Here is a 23,649-nt window from a genome sequence, read left to right as displayed (position 1 = left end):
AAATGTAGTGTTAGAGTGCTCAGCAGAAGTTTGTGGTTACAGGAAAGTGGGTGCAGGAGGGAAGAGGAGCGATTGGTGGAATGATGATGTAAAGAGAGTAGTAAGGGAGAAAAAGTTAGCATATGAGAAGTTTTTACAAAGTAGAAGTGATGCAAGGAGGGAAGAGTATATGGAGAAAAAGAGAGAAGTTAAGAGAGTGGTGAAGCAATGTAAAAAGAGAGCAAATGAGAGAGTGGGTGAGATGTTATCAACAAATTTTGTTGAAAATAAGAAAAAGTTTTGGAGTGAGATTAACAAGTTAAGAAAGCCTAGAGAACAAATGGATTTGTCAGTTAAAAATAGGAGAGGAGAGTTATTAAATGGAGAGTTAGAGGTATTGGGAAGATGGAAGGAATATTTTGAGGAATTGTTAAATGTTGATGAAGATAGGGAAGCTGTGATTTCGTGTATAGGGCAAGGAGGAATAACATCTTGTAGGAGTGAGGAAGAGCCAGTTGTGAGTGTGGGGGAAGTTCGTGAGGCAGTAGGTAAAATGAAAGGGGGTAAGGCAGCCGGGATTGATGGGATAAAGATAGAAATGTTAAAAGCAGGTGGGGATATAGTTTTGGAGTGGTTGGTGCAATTATTTAATAAATGTATGGAAGAGGGTAAGGTACCTAGGGATTGGCAGAGAGCATGCATAGTTCCTTTGTATAAAGGCAAAGGGGATAAAAGAGAGTGCAAAAATTATAGGGGGATAAGTCTGTTGAGTGTACCTGGTAAAGTGTATGGTAGAGTTATAATTGAAAGAATTAAGAGTAAGACGGAGAATAGGATAGCAGATGAACAAGGAGGCTTTAGGAAAGGTAGGGGGTGTGTGGACCAGGTGTTTACAGTGAAACATATAAGTGAACAGTATTTGGATAAGGCTAAAGAGGTGTTTGTGGCATTTATGGATTTGGAAAAGGCGTATGACAGGGTGGATAGGGGGGCAATGTGGCAGATGTTGCAAGTGTATGGTGTAGGAGGTAGGTTACTGAAAGCAGTGAAGAGTTTTTACGAGGATAGTGAGGCTCAAGTTAGAGTATGTAGGAAAGAGGGAAATTTTTTCCCAGTAAAAGTAGGCCTTAGACAAGGATGTGTGATGTCACCGTGGTTGTTTAATATATTTATAGATGGGGTTGTAAGAGAAGTAAATGCGAGGGTCTTGGCAAGAGGCGTGGAGTTAAAAGATAAAGAATCACACACAAAGTGGGAGTTGTCACAGCTGCTCTTTGCTGATGACACTGTGCTCTTGGGAGATTCTGAAGAGAAGTTGCAGAGATTGGTGGATGAATTTGGTAGGGTGTGCAAAAGAAGGAAATTAAAGGTGAATACAGGAAAGAGTAAGGTTATGAGGATAACAAAAAGATTAGGTGATGAAAGATTGAATATCAGATTGGAGGGAGAGAGTATGGAGGAGGTGAACGTATTCAGATATTTGGGAGTGGACGTGTCAGCGGATGGGTCTATGAAAGATGAGGTGAATCATAGAATTGATGAGGGAAAAAGAGTGAGTGGTGCACTTAGGAGTCTGTGGAGACAAAGAACTTTGTCCTTGGAGGCAAAGAGGGGAATGTATGAGAGTATAGTTTTACCAACGCTCTTATATGGGTGTGAAGCGTGGGTGATGAATGTTGCAGCGAGGAGAAGGCTGGAGGCAGTGGAGATGTCATGTCTGAGGGCAATGTGTGGTGTGAATATAATGCAGAGAATTCGTAGTTTGGAAGTTAGGAGGAGGTGCGGGATTACCAAAACTGTTGTCCAGAGGGCTGAGGAAGGGTTGTTGAGGTGGTTCGGACATGTAGAGAGAATGGAGCGAAACAGAATGACTTCAAGAGTGTATCAGTCTGTAGTGGAAGGAAGGCGGGGTAGGGGTCGGCCTAGGAAGGGTTGGAGGGAGGGGGTAAAGGAGGTTTTGTGTGCGAGGGGCTTGGACTTCCAGCAGGCATGCGTGAGCGTGTTTGATAGGAGTGAATGGAGACAAATGGTTTTTAATACTTGACGTGCTGTTGGAGTGTGAGCAAAGTAACATTTATGAAGGGATTCAGGGAAACCGGCAGGCCGGACTTGAGTCCTGGAGATGGGAAGTACAGTGCCTGCACTCTGAAGGAGGGGTGTTAATGTTGCAGTTTAAAAACTGTAGTGTAAAGCACCCTTCTGGCAAGACAGTGATGGAGTGAATGATGGTGAAAGTTTTTCTTTTTCGGGCCACCCTGCCTTGGTGGGAATCGGCCGGTGTGATAATAAAAAATAAATAAAATTATTATGGTGAGAGAGTGCAAAAGGAGAGCAGATGAAAGAGTGGGAGAGGCACTGTCAAGAAATTTTAATGAAAATAAGAAAAAATTTTGGAGTGAGTTAAACAAGTTAAGAAAGCCTAGGGAAAGTATGGATTTGTCCGTTAAAAACAGAGTAGGGGAGTTAGTAGATGGGGAGAGGGAGGTATTAGGTAGATGGCGAGAATATTTTGAGGAACTTTTAAATGTTGAGGAAGAAAGGGAGGCGGTAATTTCATGCACTGGCCAGGGAGGTATACCATCTTTTAGGAGTGAAGAAGAGCAGAATGTAAGTGTGGTGGAGGTACGTGAGGCATTACGTAGAATGAAAGGGGGTAAAGCAGCTGGAACTGATGGGATCATGACAGAAATGTTAAAAGCAGGGGGGGATATAGTGTTGGAGTGGTTGGTACTTTTGTTTAATAAATGTATGAAAGAGGGGAAGGTACCTAGGGATTGGCGGAGAGCATGTATAGTCCCTTTATATAAAGGGAAAGGGGACAAAAGAGATTGTAAAAATTATAGAGGAATAAGTTTACTGAGTATACCAGGAAAAGTATACGGTAGGGTTATTATTGAAAGAATTAGAGGTAAGACAGAATGTAGAATTGCGGATGAGCAAGGAGGCTTCAGAGTGGGTAGGGGATGTGTAGATCAAGTGTTTACATTGAAGCATATATGTGAACAGTATTTAGATAAAGGTAGGGAAGTTTTTATTGCATTTATGGATTTAGAAAAGGCATATGATAGAGTGGATAGAGGAGCAATGTGGCAGATGTTGCAGGTTTATGGAATAGGTGGTAAGTTACTAAATGCTGTAAAGAGCTTTTATGAGGATAGTGAGGCTCAGGTTAGGGTGTGTAGAAGAGAGGGAGAATACTTCCCGGTAAAAGTAGGTCTTAGACAGGGATGTGTAATGTCACCATGGTTGTTTAATATATTTATAGATGGGGTTGTAAAAGAAGTAAATGCTAGGGTGTTCGGGAGAGGGGTGGGATTAAATTATGGGGAATCAAATTCAAAATGGGAATTGACAGTTACTTTTTGCTGATGATACTGTGCTTATGGGAGATTCTAAAGAAAAATTGCAAAGGTTAGTGGATGAGTTTGAGAATGTGTGTAAAGGTAGAAAGTTGAAAGTGAACATAGAAAAGAGTAAGGTGATGAGGGTATCAAATGATTTAGATAAAGAAAAATTGGATATCAAATTGGGGAGGAGGAGTATGGAAGAAGTGAATGTTTTCAGATACTTGGGAGTTGACGTGTCGGCGGATGGATTTATGAAGGATGAGGTTAATCATAGAATTGATGAGGGAAAAAAGGTGAGTGGTACCGTTGAGGTATATGTGGAGTCAAAAAACGTTATCTATGGAGGCAAAGAAGGGAATGTATGAAAGTATAGTAGTACCAACACTCTTATATGGATGTGAAGCTTGGGTGGTAAATGCAGCAGCGAGGAGACGGTTGGAGGCAGTGGAGATGTCCTGTCTAAGGGCAATGTGTGGTGTAAATATTATGCAGAAAATTCGGAGTGTGGAAATTAGGAGAAGCTGTGGAGTTAATAAAAGCATTAGTCAGAGGGCAGAAGAGGGGTTGTTGAGGTGGTTTGGTCATTTAGAGAGAATGGATCAAAGTAGAATGACATGGAAAGCATATAAATCTATAAGGGAAGGAAAGAGGGGTAGGGGTCGTCCTCGAAAGGGTTGGAAAGAGGGGGTAAAGGAGGTTTTGTGGGCGAGGGGTTTGGACTTCCAGCAAGCGTGCATGAGCGTGTTAGATAGGAGTGAATGGAGACGAATGATACTTGGGACCTGACGATCTGTTGGAGTGTGAGCAGGGTAATATTTAGTGAAGGGATTCAGGGAAACCGGTTATTTTCATATAGTCGGACTTGAGTCCTGGAAATGGGAAGTACAATGCCTGCACTTTAAAGGAGTGATTTGGGATATTGGCAGTTTGGAGGGATATGTTGTGTATCTTTATACGTATATGCTTCTAAACTGTTGTATTCTGGGCACCTCTGCAAAAGCAGTGATAATGTGTGAGTGTGGTGAAAGTGTTGAATGATGATGAAAGTATTTTCTTTTTGGGGATTTTCTTTCTTTTTTGGATCACCCTGCCTCGGTAGGAGACGACCGACTTGTTGAAAAAAAAAAAAAAATTAATAACATTTATTATTATTATTATTATTATTAACATGTATGTTATTAACCCTTTCAGGGTCCATGCCATGGATCTACGGCTTTATGTTGAGGGTCCAAACTGTAGATCTACACCATGAGCTCAGCTCACTTTGATAAGCTGTGAGTGGTAAATTTGAGCCTAGATACAAGAGAATACATTTATATGGTATGTGTGCGCCACATAAAACAAATCCTGCAGCACACAGTGCATAATGAGAGAAAAACACTGAGACCGTAATTTTGAATTAAAACAGCGACTTTGCAATGTTTTTCGTATGTTTTTTATAGTTGTATTTGCGATTCCATGGTCTCATTTGATACAATGGAAGATATATTACATAAATAGAGATGATTTTGATTGGTTTTAGTAATGGAAATGGCTTGAAACTGAGCTCAAAGTAGCGGAAATGTTAAATTTTTGCCGATGTTCAAAAGTAAACAAATGGCCTCACACGGTGTAATACACGCCAGCTGGTGGGTCTAATATACATTCACAAATGTGGTGATGATATTTATACAATTATTACAATATTGCATAACAGTAAATCTTCTATTTTTTGGTTTGAATAAAAATTCATGTGAATAAGAAATCAAAATGGAAGTCATTTGTAAAGCCTGAAAACATAACTAATGAACAGAGAAAATGTTAAGTTTAGTGCCAGGAATGCCTGCATTGTTTATTCTGGACCCTATTTTGAAATTGGAATATTTTGAACTTTGTCAAAGAATGGAAGATATATTACAGAAATGGAGATGATTTTGACTGGTTTCACGATGTAAAGGACCTTGAAATTGAGGTCAAAGTAGAAGAAATGTTCGATTTTTGTCGATGTTCAAGAGTAAACAAATGACATCATTGTACAATACGTGTCCAACTGGCCAGTCTAACATGCAGTCACGAATGGGTTGACATTATTTATACAATTATTATAATAATGCAGTAGTCTGCATAATAAATATTCTATTTTTTTTTGTGAGAATAAAAATTCAAAATGGAAAGCAAGATTAATATAAGAGGGGCCTGGAGACATGACTAATGAACAGAAAATGTTATATTAGTACCAGGAATGTCTGTCTTGTTTATTCTGGACCCTATTTTGAAATTGGTATCATTTGAAATTTGTGTGAAATTGGCCAAACTGCCAATTTCTGACCACTTTATTGGGTAGTTGAAATCAGTAAATGGGCGGTTTCTTGTACTCGGTTGATAGAACAAATGGAGTTATAACGAAATAGCTATGATTTTAGTCGACTGGAACAATGAAATTGGCCAAAAATAGGACTCAAAGTGGGCAAAATCGCCGATGCGTAAATATCGCTGAGATCGATAACTTTGTGAGTGTAATTTCCAGGACCCTCTTATAATACTCTTGCTTTCCATTTTGAATTTTTATTCTCATAAAAAACAGAAGATTTACTGTTATGCAGACTACTGCAATATTGTAAAAACGGTATAAATAATATCAGCACACTGTATCAACATCCGGGGGTCCCAGACTTTTCAACATCTTACCAGAAGATATCAGAAATACTGCTGGAACAAGTGTTGAAGTCTTCAAGAGGAAACTAGACAAGTATCTTCACCAGGTGCCAGATCAATCAGGTTGTGATGAATATGTGGGGCAGCGGGCCTCCAGCAGCAACAGCCTGGTTGACCAGGCGAGCACCAGACGAGCCAGGCCCATGGCCGGGCTCAGAGTAGATATACTCTCGAAATTCTTCAAAGGTATATCAAAGGTGCACTTGTGAAAGAATATTAGACTCACCAGTTGACGTGTATTGGACGCGTGGCATTATTTTGTTTACTTTTGAACATTGGCAAAAATCGAACATTTCTGCTACTTTGAACTCAATTTCAAGATACTTTTCAATGTGAAACCAATCAAAATCATCTCTATTTCTGTAATATATCTACCATTCTATCAAATGAGATCAAGAAAACAAGAATGCAACCATAAATACCATACACAAATACACTGCAAAGTCACTGTTTTAAATAAAAAACACGGTCGGAGTTTTATTTCTCATTATGCACTGCATGCTTCAGGATTTTTTTTATACTGCGCACACTGACCACGCAGACCCATTCTTTCATATGTAGGCCTACCAGCTTTCTTCCACCAGATCTGAAGGCGCTAGAATTTACGCATATAAGTACGTGACCGACCCTGACTGTTAAGACGTTCATGTACATGACGGACCCTCAAAGGGTAAAGGATCAGGGGTCTCGACACTGAAAGGGTTAAGTGAGGATAGGCTGTATTGTAATAAACATAATACACTGTATACATTATTTACGTATGAATACTGGTCAGAGCCCATCCTAAGTCTGAGTTGTCAGTAAACGAGTACAGGTCTCCTTCAACATTTGTGTTTTCTGCTTTCACGAGCTTCAAACATTCACGAATTCCCAGCCACCCAATCATATTTAAAATATGTCATTACACATGTTATGAATTGTGGCGGTGGCAGAGTTTGTTTGGAGATAGGACAAGATAGTCCTTCAATATGACACTAATATCAACTCTACAGCTTATTTATCTATCACAATTCATCTAATATGACATAATAAACAATATTAATAACATAGAAACATGACATATACTCTAGAATGAATAAAATACGTCATTATGTCATGAGTGTTGCTGTGTTGTTGATGTTGGGTGTATAAGGGCGACTGAGAGCATCAGCCATACATAGTGGTGGTGAAGGCAGCAGCAGAGATGGTAGAGGCGGCGGTGTTGTTGGTCACCCTATATAACTCCAACAGCATTGGAGGAGTTAGGTTCGTGCTGTCCTTTTCTATCAATTAACCCTTTCGGGGTTTCGGCCGTACTAGTACGGCTTACGCGCCAGGGTTTTTGACGTACAGTGGACCCCCGGTTAACGATATTTTTTCATTCCAGAAGTATGTTCAGGTGCCAGTACTGACCGAATTTGTTCCCATAAGGAATATTGTGAAGTAGATTAGTCCATTTCAGACCCCCAAACATACACGTACAAACGCACTTACATAAATACACTTACATAATTGGTCGCATTCGGAGGTAATCGTTATGCGGGGGTCCACTGTATTAGTACGCATAAATTCTAGCGCCCTCAAATCTAGCAAGAGAAAGAATGGGTCTATGTGGTCAGTGTGCGCAGTATAAAAAAAATCCTGCAGCACACAGTGCGTAATGAGAAAAAAAAAACTTTGACCATGTTTTTGGTTTAAAACAGCGACTTTGCACTGTATTTTCGTATGGTATTTATTGTTGTATTCTAGTTTTCCTGGTCTCATTGTATAGAATGGAAGACATATTACAGAAATTGATGATTTTGACTGGTTTTACAATGAAAAGTACCTTGAAATTGAGCTCAAAGTAGCAGAAATGTTAGATTTTTACCAAAGTTCAAAAGTAAACAAATCATGCTAAGCGTCCAATACACGTCAACTGGTGAATCTAATATTCTTTCACAAGTGCGCCGATATTATTTATAGCATTTCTACACTAATGCAGTACATAGTCTGCATAACAGTAAATCTTATTTTTTTGTGAGAATAAAAAATCAAAGTGGAAAGCAAAAGAGATGTAAGAGGGGCCTAGGGACATGACTAATGAACAGAGGAAATGTTATTTTAGTGCCAGGAATGTCTTTCTTGTTTATTCTGGACCCTATTTGGAAACTGGCATCTTTTGAAATTTGTGTGAAATTGGCAAAATTGCTAAATTCTGACCACTTTATTGGATAGTTGAAATCAGTAAATGGGTGGTTTCTTGTACTCATTCGATACAAAAAATAAAGTTCTAGCGAAATAGTTATGATTTTTGTCAACTAGTACATTGGAATTGGCCGAAAATAGGGCTCAAAGTGGGCAAAATCACCGATGCGTAAACATCGTCGAGACCACTAACTTTGTGAGAGCATAATTCCGTAAGTTTTCCATCAAATTTCATACTTTTGGTGTCATTATAATTGGGGAAAGATTCTCTATCTTCATAAGAAATATTTTTTTTTTTTTTTTTAAATTTTGGTGACCCTGAGAACAAGTCTCTGAAGGGCCTGGCGACCCTCAAAGGGTTAATTGCTTAACTTACTTGCTACACTGTTAATGCTACACTTTATTGCTGGCTGGCACTATAGCCTTTAATGACTTATGCTACTTTAGTATCGTACATATCGTAGAATCACTGAAGAAGGCACATTCTCCCCTCTCCCTCCTCCACTTTGGTACTCTGCTATGAGTTCTTTCTTGAATTCTAGTCTTTCTCACCTCTTTACCAAAGGGCTGGCACAGTACAATATTTAGTAATGTTTTCACGTGTATTATGACTATTCATGGTTCAATAGGTTAAAGCAGCAGTACTGTCAGCCTAAGTAAATGCTATTATTATATTTCCCTACAATATATTTGTGCACCAAACATTCGTGAGGTTTTTGATCCCCTAGCCCTCGCGAATGTGCAGGGAGACCTGTACGCCATTAAATGAGGAGAGGCTGTATACTAGAAATGTTATAAATGGTGCAAAGGTGACATTAAAACAAGATCAAAGATGGTCGACACAAACCCACTACAATTATAGTATGCTCCTCACTTATCGACGAATTCTTTTACCGACATGGTCTAAGGAACGAAACTCCTTCATTATGTGAGGAAAGGCTGTATTTTTTTTTTTTAACATGCCAGCCATCTCCCACCGAAGCAAGGTAACCCAAAAACAGAAAAACGCTTTCACCATAATTCAACACTTCCACCATCATTTACACAATCACTCTCTTTGTAGAAGCACACATATATGACAGTTCAGATGCCACTCCAAACAACAAACATCCTTAACCCCTCCTTTAAAGTACAGGCACTGTACTTCCCAATCTCCCACCCATCTCTTCACCACTCTCTCTTACTGTCCATATAGTTTACCCTTCTTACATCATTTCTGCTTTGTAAAAACCTCTCATAAGCTATCTTTTTCTCTCTTATCACACGTATTACCTCATCATTCCACCAATCACTCCTTTGTCCTTCCATACCCACCCTCCTATAGCCACATACTTCTGCCCTGCATTCTAATACTGTATTTTTAAAACTATCCCATCCCTCTTCAACCCCTGCACACCCATACTCTCACTAGCCCATGTTTCATCTAATAGTTGTTTATATCTCACACTAACTTCCTCTTCCTTTAGTTTATAAACTTTCACCTCTCTCTTACTTGCTGTTGCCATTTTCCTTTTGCCCCATCTACCTCTTACTCTAACTGTAGCTACAACTAAATAATACAAATACAAATACAAATGTTTATTAGGACATGATACATAGTTGTACAAGGTATTATAGTAGTTGGGTGTACATGTCAAAAGCCCCTTGTATGCAGAGTATTATGAGCAGGCTTAAAATTAACTTAAGATTATCTAAGCTATAATAGATTTAATGGTAACAGTTACAGTAAACAATTTACAACATCAAGTATGTTGCCCTGCCATGCATGTCATAAGAGGCAACTAAAATGCTGGGAGCAAGGGGCTAGTAACCCCTCCTCCTGTATAAATTACTAAATTTAAGAAAAAACAACTTTGGTTTTTCTTTTAAGCTCACCCTGTCTTGGTGGGATACAGCCATCATTATTTTATTTACCAATATATAATTTAAACTATTTTCATTACATGCTATATTATATCTTGTATACTTTTTTAATCCTCTTTTTCTTAAAATATGTATTACTTATTACTAAACCTCTTTCTATACATAGTTAAATTAAACCATCCCCCTATTTTCATTTACCCCTAGCACCCCAAACTTACCTACTACTCCCTCCACAACAGTTCTACCCACTTTAGCATTTAGGTCTCCCACCACAAGTACTTTCTCAATTGGTTCAGAACTCCTAAGCACTCTCAACCTCTCCCAAAATCTCTCTCCTCTACACATCTCTTCTCAAGGTGCATAAACACTTACTATAACCCACTTTCACACCCAGTCATTATTTTACTTCACATAATCCATGAATTTATACATTTATATTCCCTCTTTTCCTGCCATAAATGATCCTTCAACATTAATGCTACTCCTTCCTTAGCTCTAACTTTTATATGAAACACCTAACCTAATCCCATTTATTCCTCCCCACACTCTCCCAACCCCCTCAGCTTTTTCACTTTTGACCCAGGACATCTAGCTTCTTTTCATTCATAACATCCGCAATCATCTCTTTCTTGTCATCCACAGTACATTCATGCATATTCAAACATCCCAGCTTAAAGGTTTTCTTCTTTTTATTTTTAGTAAAGGGGTTACTAGCCCATTGTTCCTGGCATTTTAGTTGACATTTACAACATGCATGGCTTATGGAAAAAAGATTCTTATTCCACTTCCCCAAGGATAAGAAAGGAAAATAATAACAAAAACTATTAAGAAAAAATCAAAGAAAACTCAGATGAGTGTGTATACATAAACATGTACATACATGTGTAGTGTAACCTGAGTGTAAGTAAAAGTAGCAAGATATACCTGTTATCTTGTGTGTTTATGAGACAGACACCAGCACTCCTACCATCATGTAAAACAAATACAAGTTTGTCTTATGCTCATTTGGCAGGACAGTAGAATCTCCCTGGATGGGAGATACTACTGTCCTACAATTATTTATATGTAAGTTTATATTAATTACAGTGAGAATTAAAATTACTAACCTACAATCTTTCCATCATGGCGCTTGACAATGTCTTTAAGTTCATTGCGGAGCTCTTTATCTACTTCACCATGAATGAAGACTGATGGTTTTGCCCAACATTTGTTCGATAAGAGAGATTTCTCAATTTCACGGAAGAGTTCTATATTTGCATCTTTGCGGGATGGAGACTGAAAAAAATTTGGTAAATTAAGAAAATTTAGTTGCCTACTATTGAATCTGCTTAGCCACATTTTGTTTTCTAAAATTCCTCAAAAGCTATTATCTCTAATCTAAAGACAATTACCATGTCACTTTCCTTTTAATTATACATGAAGAAAAGCAGTCTTTTTCTCTTTCAAGATACTGTAAATGTATTTTTACTGCATCAAACTGAAACACACAACTGAAAACTTGAATGTGACATTAATGAATAATATAGTCTCAATACAAAGGTCCTCTGCATTACCAAAAAACAGTAGAGTAGGACCCTGACTTCCGATGTTCTGCACTTATAATACTGTCACTTTGAAATCAATCATCCACTTATTAATGCTGACCTCCAGACATGATCAGCGAAAAATATTTCGATAAATTGCTTTTAAATCATTTTTTATTTTACCAAACATTATACTTAGCATATGTTCATTTTATGCATATTATAATTATTACATTCATGAGGAGTGTTATACCCAAAGGGGTCATACAGCGCCCAGGGAAACTGGAAGGCATTCAGACTTGATTCAAAGAATTGAAGCACAGGTCCGGTTCCTTAGATCAAGATCCCCTCACCAGCATCAACATAACTCCCTTGAAGGGTATGCATATATAGAGCTCAAATTTGTTTGGTAGAAATTGGACAAGAACTAAGGCTTAATATTTACAATTTTCTTAAGGCTGAATTAGTGTTTTGTAATAGAGATTAGTTAATAACTGTAGATTAAACTGTCATATCCTGTGGTAGCCACCACAGCTGCTGCCCACATATTGGGTGTGTCCATGGGCAAGGTACCAAACAGGGCAAGATAATAGTGAGGGAGAGGGGCAGGAGTGAATAAGAGTGAGAAAGACAAGAAGGCTTTCCAGCTGCTGCCTGCCCTGTGATTCCCCTATTATGTTTCAAAAGTGTGTTCCTACTCCTGGAGCCTGACCTCTGGCCATGCTTGTATGGCCACATATCTGTAACCCCATTCCTCCCACATCATACATTCATCCACAGTAGTGAGGTGAATAAACACCACCAGAAGGGGTTACTAGCCCCTTGCTCCCGGCATTTTAGACACCTCTTACGACACGCAGGGCTTATGGAGGAAGAATTCTTTTCCAATTCCCCATGGAGATAAGAGGAAATAAAGAAAAGATATGCCTGCTATTCCACATGTTTGAGACAGAAAAAAGACACCAGCAATCCTACCATCATGTAAAACAAAGTATAGGTCTCCATTTCACACTCACTTGGTAGGACGGTAGTACCTCCGTAAGTGGTTGTCTACCAACCAACCAAGTAGGTTAATTAACATGCATGCAACAATTAAACAATGTTTAATATTGCATGTAAGTGAAAAGAAACAATGCTGAATGTAAAATATTAGGTAAATATTTTAGTTAAAAATAAATGAAATTAGAAAAGGAATATTAGAGTTGGAAATGCATCTTTAACCCTTTGACTGTCGGTATCGTATATATATCTCTTACGAGTCAGTGTCTGTGATGTATTAATATGCCAAAATTCTAGCGGCCTCAAATCAAGTAGGAGAAAGCTGGCAGGCCCACATGTGAGAGAATGGATCTGTGTGGTCAGTGTGCACAGTATAAAAAAAAATCCTGCACCACACAGTGCATAATGAGAAAAAAAAAAGCTCTGACCATATTTTTGGATTAAAATGCTGACTTTGAGGTGTACAGTGGAACCTCGGCTTACAAGTGCCCCACAATACGAGTTTTTCAGGATACAAGCAGTCGCTCGGTTGATTTTTTGTTTCTGGATGCGAGTAAAAATTCAGGATGCGAGCTTCCCCCTCAAGGGAGGTTCCTAGACACTGGTGAGGAGCTCTTGATCTAGGGAATTGTATCTGTGCTCCAGTTCCCTAAATTAAGCATGAATACCTTTCATCCCATCTTCCCCACACATGCTGTATAATCCTACAGGTTTAGTGCTTCCATATTATAATAATTATTATGTCATATTAGATGAATTAGGATAGATAAATAAGCCTTAGAGTTGATGTTAGCGTCATATTAAAGTATTCTGTCCTGCCTCCTGAGAGCAGAAATTCCGCTTGAACAGATTAATGGCACTCCAATTAACCCTTTGACTGTTTACGCCGTATAAATGCGTCTTACGTGCCACTGTTTCTGACGTATTTATACGCATAAATTCTAGCGGCTTCAAATCAAGCGGGAAAGGCCTGGTAGGCCTACATGAGAGAGAATGGGTCTCAGTGGTGGGTGTGCACCCTGTGAAAAAAATCTGGGACTCAGCGGTGCATTGTGGGAACGCCATCTTAGTAGTCCATTTTCACCATGCCTCGTAGTAAGAAGTTCCTCACTCCTCGGCAGATTGGAGGTCTTTTGTTCCCAAGCGACAGCTCTAACAGCGATGAAAATATCAGTGACAGTGAATTCCAGGGTTTTGAAGTGAGTGTGACCAAAAAAAGTGCCCAGGATAACGTAATTAGTGATGAAAACTCAGATGACCCACAACCTTCCACCTCTGGTGCTGGGCCGGCTTGTTCACGTTCACCTGTACCAGGACGAAAGAGGAAACTATTTGGTTGTGTACAACACCCAGATGTTAGCATCGAATGTGAGTGATAGTGATAGTGATTTCAAGGTCATTGAAAGCAGTTCTAGTTGTGACAGTGAGGGTGAATATTCCCCAGTGAAGCGGCAGTATTTACGACGTAGCATGCGGTCTGGTAGTGTTTCATATGCTGTTCCAAGGGGAAGGAGAAACTCTGGGAGCACATCCTGTGACCCTACACCAAGACCTGATAGTGAAGATGACAATATTGTTACGATGGGTATGAATGATGTGAGTGAGGGAGCAGGCAGTGGTGGTGATAGTGATGGTGGTACGACCCATGTGGCACCAGCAGCGGGCCACGCTACTACCCACGCTGCTGACTCTGCACAACAACAACCAGCCTCACCCGACCCCACACTCCCACAACCTACACAACCACAACCTGCACAATCACAACCTGCACAACCACGTTACAATATCCAGAACCCACCAGCAGACCGCATCTGGGATTGGCAGGAAGGTGACGAGTTTGTTCCCAGTCCCCATGACTTTGATGAAACACAAAGTGGAATAAAGCCATCATGTCCACTTGGGAACAATGCTAGTGAACTGGAATGCTTTGAGTTATTCTTCGATGAACCCCTGATGGACATCATTGTCAGGGAAACCAACACATACTACGAATACACCATGGCAAATACAATTCTCTCACCAAGATCATGGCTACACCAGTGGAAGGAGACAACTGTGGCAGAGATGTACCTGTTTTTTGCCACAATAATGCTTATGCCACATGTGTATAAGCACACTGTCACCACATACTGGGCAACAGAACGCCTGATTTCAACTCCAGGTTTTAGTGACATTATAGGTGTCAATCGTTTCCTGATACTGTTACGTATATTACACTTTTCAGACAAGACCAGGCCTGACAGAACCGACAGGTTATATAAGATCAGAAATGTGTTTATGTACATGAAACAAAAGTGCTGCATGTATTTTTATCCCTTCAGGAAGCTTGTTATTGATGAGTCCTTGATTTTATTCAAAGGAAGACTCTCATTCAAGCAATATATACCAAGCAAGAGGAAATGCTTTGGTATAAAGTTATTTGTACTGTGTGATTGCAGAAGTGGTCTAGTTTTGGATATCATTGTGTACACTGGCAGTAATACTTTGAGAGATACCATAAAGTTATTGGTTATCTCTGGTGATGTGGTTAGAACAATGATGGAACCATATCTTGGTAAGGGGCATATGTTATTTACTGATAACTGGTACACAAGCCCCTTACTCAGTGATTTCTTGCGAGTGAACTTGACAGACGTGTGTGGCACAGTGCGTGGTAATCGTAAACATATGCCAAGGTTCAACGCTGGCACTCACAGAGGTGAGGTGCAAGCCTTTGCTGCCAATGACATCATGGCATTTCAGTGGCATGACAAACGTGATGTCACATTGGTGACATTAGTTCACCGAAACGAAATGGCACACAGTACACAAATAACCCGCACATAAAAGAGAGAAGCTTACGACGACGTTTCGGTCCGACTTGGCCCATTGACAAAGTCACACTAACCAGAAGTGGAGCAGGACGGCTATATATAGGCAGGAAGAGGTGGTGGTAGTAGTAGTAGTAGTACAAGAATGGTATATAATACCGACAAGATGAAATTAAGACACATGCGCAACACCCGGGCATCCCTATCGTAGACGTTTCGCCATCCAGCCAGCCACTGGATGGCGAAACATCCACAACAAAGACAACCAGACGCCGCACATGTGTCTTAATTTCATCAGTAGTTGTAGTAGTAATAGTAGTAGTAGTAGTAGAAGAGGTAGTAGTAGTGGTAGAAGTGGGAAATAAGGAGGACGAGCCAGTCAAATACAAAGGAAGGGGAGCACTGCAAGAGAGCTAGGTGCCCACTGAGGGAGAGCAAGCGCACAGAGGTGCGTGAAAGGGGAAGTGGTGAAATAAATGAAGAAGGAACAGAAACACAAGACAGAAGAGAGAAAGACAACCCAGAGGAGAAAAAGAAAGGGGAAGAGGGAGAAGAAAAAGAAAAAGAAAAAGAAAAAAAAAGAAAAAAAAAAAAGAGGAGTCACGTTAAGTCACAGGTGTTCTTGTCGGTATTATACCATTCTTGTACTACTACTACTACTACTACTACCACCACCTCTTCCTGCCTATATATAGCTGTCCTGCTCCACTTCTGTTTAGTGTGACTTTGTCAATGGTCCAAGTCGGACCGAAACGTCGTCGTAAGCTTCTCTCTCTTATGTGCGGGTTATTTGTGAATCGTTCCAGTCACGGTATTGTGCCTTTTTTGTTATTTATGGCACACAGTGGCAGGCACAACAGAGACCAATGAACCCATTCTAAAGCCTGCAGCTGTCATGGACTACAACCTCAATATGCAATTAGTGGACAAATGTGACATGCAGATTGGGTTTGCTGATTGTGTACGCAAAAGTTATAAGTGGTATATAAAACTTTTTTTTCCATCTTGTTGATATCTCCATGCTAAATGCTTATAACATATGCAAGTTGAAGACCAACAAAACACCAAAATATGGTGAATTTTGTTTGTCAGTAATCAGACAAATAATCACAAAGCACCAAAGAGCAACACCTGCAATAGACCAGCTCCCACGAAATTACCAACACACGCAATCTCGTTTCAGGCCTTGTGATCACTACCCCATACAACTGCCTCCTACTACTGCCAAGAAAAATGCTCAGAAGAGGTGTTATGTATGTACACATACCACAAAACGCCCATAAACACGCAGAGACACTCGTTTTATGTGTGAGGAGTGTCAAGTGCCACTCTGCATATACCCATGTTTCAAAGTGCTCCACAAGCTGCAGCAGTTCTAGGAACATGTTCAGTGACTGTACATATGTACATATATTATGGAACAATAGTAATAAACATTGTTTTGTATTGTTTGTTTGTGTAAACAAATTGTATACACAAACTAATAGTGATAAAGTTTGTTCAGTTATTGTGTTGTAAACAATGAGTGCATATTTGAAGAATGCACCTTACATAGGTCTCACAGGCCACATAAGTTACTTGGAAAAGAAAAATATTGGAAAATACAAGAAACTTTTGAATTAGAGTAAATAAAAGAATACCGGGTGGGCGGCAGTCGCCGCTGTTGCCGTACACACCTCACTTTCTGTTAACTTTGCGTCTATATATCTCGGTAAGTACTGATGGCAAAATTTTTTTTTTAGGCTTAAAACACTCAGAAAAATCATCCTAACATTTTCATAAGAAATTTTTTTTTTTTTAATATTTTGCGATATAGAATGACAGTTTCAGTTCATATGTCACCGGCAGCGGCAGCAGCGACTTCCAAGCTCCGTACTTTTCTCCAACAATCAGAGCTACCAATGCTCCTATGATGACCTAGTTACAAGCAAAACTGCACTACCCAACATAGCACCCAGAATGACCAAAGATTACCAACAGTGAAACCTACAAATCGAAAATAATAGAGATCAAAGGAAGACTGCCCACAAACCGAAAGAAACACCCCGCTGCCAGCCGAACAACGTAACCCTAAGCTTTGTATAACTACAACTTCTTCTTAACTACAATTCCTGTAGTATTATGAGGCGCAATCTAAGAGGAAACAGCACCAAGGCCAGCAAGAAAACACCGAAAAATCAACTATTCAACAAGTGTAGTCAGGAGGACGCCAGCCCAGCAACCACCCCACTCACCACCGCTCAAGGCGACACCACAACAATAACAACAAACATGGCTGCCACCAGCCCATCCTCCCCTCTCTTCCCTGGATTCAACCTACCAAGTAGTCTCTCAGGTATGACCAACGATCCAGATACCCTAAACACATACATCTCCAACTTAGTTATTGAAAATATGAATCTTCGAGAGACGCTAACAAAACAAGACACCAGGATGACACAACTCGAGAACAAAATCCTCAGTCTTGAACAAAAGTTATAAACACCAGGAATGACTAACTGTGACAAGACCATCCAAGCAGTCATAGATAGCCATACCCAACAAATAATATCTCTTAATACAAAGGTTGAAGAAGCAGTAAAAGAATGGAAGAACAACTTAGATAACCAGTTCAGTGACTACTTTGCTCTCCAAAAAGATAAAACTGAACAAGATAAACTATCGGACGCAGTAATAGTTAACAGTCCACATTTTCCCAGTGATATGAACCAAACAAACAGTAAAGAAATTACTCTGCAGATCATAAAGGACCAAACAAGTGTTACTGTACCAGAGTCAGAAATAAAAGAAGCCAGGTTACTAGGATCCCATGGTAGAAAAAGTGTTATGCTTAGATTCCACTCACATGACAGGAAAAGACTTAATTATTGCATCTATTAAAGTAAAGAAAGAGGTATACATAAACGAGTGTCTTACCAAAAAACGTCAGAACCTCCTTTATAGAGTCAGAAAACTTAAGCGGGAGAATAATGACACAATACACCAATGCTTCACACGAGATGGGAAAATTCTTGTTAGGAAAACAAATGTAGGTCAACTGTACACAATAATGAACGAGAATGATCTATCACGATTTCTCAGGGATACTAATCTTACAGAGAATAACTAATCAATGTCCAACCTAAAAGCCTACGTAGTGTAGTGAATGTTTTGCTCCATTATTGTTCAAATTTCACTGTACAATCTCTTAGTAATTAAATAATCAACTACCTCATTTTGTGATTTTACTAGTAAGCATAAGTCACCTTATGTAATTTTCTTATTTACTATTGTTTGCTTAAACATTAGCTGAATTGATACTTTCTCTGTCATATTATTACCTCATATTTTTTAAATACTATCAATTGATATTACTTACTAAAATTAATAATTATCATTTTTACTATAATTTCAATTTACTCTTAACATTTTTGACATTTAATAACCATTACTTGTCTAATTATCTTTACCTGTTTTAATACCACATTTACTATCTTAGAGTACTCTTAATTACCTTGTGCTGCCATATAACCTCTAGTATAACTACCAGTGCAATATTGAATGAAATAAACATTACTTTTTCACTTTTTTGTAATCATTATTACTTACTAAAATTTTATTAAACACCATATTTACTACCAGTCAATTTTACTTTTGTACATTAAACATTATTTTATACTTCCCATAACATTTTGTTGCCAAATTTTCAAGTTTGTATATTCAACTCCAACCTTTATATTATCCTTTGTACCTGTGTACCTATCTACCATCTTACTATCATATTATAACCAAGACATTACCCTTGTTATTTTTTTACTATTATTCTTTTGGTACTTTAATTGTGAATTATATTTTGTCAATTTAAATCTAGTTATACTCCTGATCTTGTCAACAACCTATACCAGACTCTAGTGCAATTGCAAGTACCATTTCAATTTGTATTTTTATATTATAAGTTTGTATTATAATTCCTACTCTAAGATTGTTTTCATATCTTAGTGACTATATTGTGTGTGCAATTAGTGTATTTTTCAATTATATTATTGTTCAAGGCCCTTAACTATCTTTTGCTAACTAGTACCAACTACCTCATATATATTTTTTCTACTTTTTTTATTCTTTTGCTACCTTAACTTGCATATTTTATCTTGTCAATTTAAATCTAGTTATACTCTAATTCTTGTAAACAACTTATATAACACCTTAGTGCAATTACAATTGAGAGTCTTGTGCCTTTTTTATATTATTAGATTAAACTCAGTTGTACTATAGTCAATACCAAATTCATTATATTAGACCATATTGCAATTACTAGTGAGAGACTGGTGCTAGTTTTAATTTGTATTGTTATATTATTAGATTAAATCTAGTTGTACTATAGCTCATTCTAGCTCAAAACATAGACTCCACAAAAGTCATTATATTAGACCTTAGTGCAATTATTTGATTACCACTTTATTGTTCATCACAATTTATATTAGTCCCTTTTATATTATAATTTTATATTATAATTCTAACTTTAAAGAATTACCTTTAAAGTACTACCTACTATCATATTCCCAACCTCCATTATTTGATCATCACTTTATTTGTTCACCACAAATTATTTTAGTCCCTTTTATATTGTCTCCTTTATTTTAGCTTTAAAAACTACCTTAGCTCATTATTTTTACATTTGTTAAATAATTCAGGTGCTATTTTTTTTTTAGCTTTAGAATATTTACTTTATTTTTTACTTAATTCTAACTATAGATTCACTACAAATCTTATGATTACAAGCATTGATCCTGATACCAACCTCTTATTTAATGACTTAAATGATTCAAACAGTTACTGTAATTACTACACAGCAGAACAATCAAAGGCACTTCTCAGAGCTAACAACAACATAACTATCTTTAACTACAATATCAGATCTTTAAGCAAGCATTATGATGACCTCCTAGCATTACTAAATTCCTTGCATGCCAGTATGTCCATCATTACACTAACTGAAACCTGGCTAAAGCCTGATACTACAGATGTCTATGCCATTCCTGGTTACACAGCCATACACAACTGTAGGCCAGACCAACAAGGGGGTGGCACTGCTATATACTACTCAGACCAACTAGAATGTATCACTAATACTTGCACAAGGGATGAACATGGGGAATATATAATAGCTAAATTCAAATCCAAATACCTACAAAAACCTCTCACAGTGATAAACATCTACAGAGTTCCACAATCAAACATTAGCCAATTTAGTCAAAACCTAGGAAGTATGATAACTGATGCACGCATGAACAAAGATCACTTACTACTCTCAGGTGACTTCAATATAAATCTCCTGCAAGACCAGGACCCACATGTTACTGAATTCACAAACACAATGAGTAACTGCATGTTGCTACCAACAGTAACAAAACCTACAAGAGTTACAGAGACTAGTGTTTCCCTACTTGACCACATCTGGACCAACACCATATCCCGTTTAAAATCAGGCATAATTACAGATAATACCACAGACCACTACCCTACTTTCCTCATAACAACTCTTGGTAAAATACCCCAAGACACTACTAAAGTCACCTTCAGACTTCACAATGAGGCAGCCATTAATAACTTCACAACAGCAGTAACAAACATTGACTGGCACACTGAGCTAGAAATCTATACAGATACTGACGAATGTTTTAATAATTTTCTAAAAAAGACCCAATACCTTTATAACAAGCAATGCCCTAAAAAAACTAAACAGATGACAGCTAAGAGACTGAACAGTCCCTGGCTAACACCCACCATTCTCAAATCCATAAATACAAAACACCGATATGAAAAACAGTACAGAATGGGTCACATAACCAGAGACCAAACAAAACGTTACTCGTCAATCCTAACCAGCCTGATAAGAAGGGCAAAAAAATTGTATTATGAGAACAGATTATCCAACTTACGAGGTGATATAAAAAAGACCTGGAAGACCCTATCAGAAATTCTGGGAACAAAAAAGATATCACGACATAGCGAAATAAAATTAGCAAAATCAGATGAACCCCAACTCCCACCAACAGAAACAGCAAACAGACTCAATGATTTCTTCTCCACTATAGGTCAAAACCTTGCCAATAAAATCCCAAGCTCAGATACCCCACCAAATGACTACCTCACTGGCAACTACCCGAACACACTGTTCCTAGCTCCGACTAACCCATACGAAGTTTCCCTTATTATCAACGCACTGAAAAACAAGGCAGGAGATTTAAATACCTTACCACCCTTTATATACAAAAAAGCGTCACAAGTACTATCACCAATCATTGCAACACTCTTTAACAAATCCATTGAATCCTCCACCTTCCCTACAGTTCTCAAAATAGCAAGGGTCACCCCGATCCATAAAGGAGGAGACCAAACAGAGTTGAATAACTATAGGCCAATATCCAATTTACACCTTCTCTCAAAAATCTTCGAAAAATTAATTCATAAACGAATCTACTCCTACCTCATCTCCCAAAACATTCTCAACCCCTGCCAATTTGGATTCAGGCCTAATAAAAATACTAATGATGCTATTATACACATGCTAGAACATATATACACTGCAATAGAGAAAAAAGAAGTCCCACTGGGGATCTTCATTGACTTACGTAAAGCTTTTGATACAGTTGACCATGACTTGCTCCACGTAAAATTGTCACACTATGGTATTAGAGGGCACTCCCCTCAACTACCTCAAGTCTTACCTCAGCAACAGAAGCCAATATGTGTACGCAAATGGGGCAAGCTCTTCCGCACAACCAATTACAGTTGGTGTCCAACAGGGAAGTGTCCTTGGCCCTCTTCTCTTTCTCCTATACATAAATGACCTACCAAATGCTTCGCAATTACTCAAACCCACACTTTTTGCAGATGACACTACATACGTCTTCTCTCACCCGAGCCCAGTCACGCTAGCCAATACTGTAAACACCGAATTACAGAAAATATCTACCTGGATGAGGACTAACAAACTTACACTAAACATTGACAAAACCTACTTCATTCAGTTTGGTAACAGAGCTACAGATGTACCTCTTAACATAACAATAAACGGATCACCTATCACAAAGCTAACAGAGGGAAAATTCCTAGGAATCCACCTCGATAATAGACTCAAATTTCATACACATATACAACAAATTACTAAGAAAATTTCCAAGACTGTAGGCATACTATCGAAGATACGGTACTATGTTCCACAGTCAGCCCTCCTGGCCCTTTATCACTCTCTTATTTACCCCTATCTCACCTATGGAATTTGTGCATGGGGCTCAACAACAATTAACCATCTCAGACCACTAATTACCCAACAAAAGGCTGCAGTTAGAATGATAACAAATTCTCACTACAGGCAACACACTCCACCAATATTCAAAACACTCAACCTACTCACCATACAAAACATCCATACTTATTACTGCACCTATTACATACATAGAACACTTAACTCTGATATTAACCCTCCCCTCAAACATCTCCTTGCCAACCTCAACAGAACACATGACCATAACACAAAGCACAGATCACTCTTTGATGTTCCTCGTGTCCATCTCACGCTATGCAAAAACTCAATGCACATAAAAGGCCCTAAAATCTGGAATTCATTACCTGTAAATATAAAAGAAACACTACCTGTTTATAAATTCAAGTCTCTTCTCAAAGATCACTTACTCACTCAAAACCAAATATATACTGAATAACTGAACCTTATAAATTGTATATCCTATATGTTACTCACAATTATATCACACAAATGTTAAACCTAGGACCCAATCTAACTTTATTATTTTTTTAAATACACTACCTAACAGAATACTCCATTCGACTGAATGTACAGCAATGCAAGCAACCATATGACCTGTCTTTGTAATACTCATTTGTGCTTTATAGTTATCTGTTTACAATAATGATTTATCACTGATTTCATCATTGCTTAGTTAATCTTAAGTTAATTTTAAGCCAGTCCGTAATGCTATGCATATAAGTGGCTTTGGCATGCTGCTCTTACCTGTATTTTTTGTACCTCTGTATGTATGCTTAAATTACTAAATAAATAAATAAATAAAAAATAAAAGCGGCCTGCGACAGTCAAAGGGTTAATTTAAATGAGGAAAACTGCCTCAGCATACATATTTATGGTTGTATTCTTGTTTTCTTGGTCTCATTTGATAGAATGGAAGACATATTACATATCACGATGAAAAGGACCTTGAAACTGAGCTCAAAGTAGCGAAAATGTTCGATTTTTGCCGATGTTCAAGAGTA

General features: G+C 38.3%; 1 protein-coding gene across 1 annotated transcript in view; it reads right to left on the bottom strand.

Annotated features, from left to right (window-relative positions):
* The window catches only part of mor (SWI/SNF- related protein mor), a 139,812-nt gene that overhangs the window by 71,536 nt on the left and 44,627 nt on the right, over positions 1–23,649 (bottom strand). Inside the window, exon 4 of the mRNA XM_053777954.2 lies at positions 11,156–11,324. Coding sequence (XP_053633929.2) covers positions 11,156–11,324 — 169 coding nt within the window. The remainder of the gene's footprint in view (positions 1–11,155; positions 11,325–23,649) is intronic.

The sequence above is a fragment of the Cherax quadricarinatus genome, chromosome 22, assembly GCF_038502225.1.
Source record: "Cherax quadricarinatus isolate ZL_2023a chromosome 22, ASM3850222v1, whole genome shotgun sequence".
Taxonomy (NCBI): Eukaryota; Metazoa; Arthropoda; class Malacostraca; order Decapoda; family Parastacidae; genus Cherax; species Cherax quadricarinatus.
The sequence above is the reverse complement of the archived record's forward strand: the minus strand, read 5'-3'. Positions and strand labels throughout refer to the sequence as shown.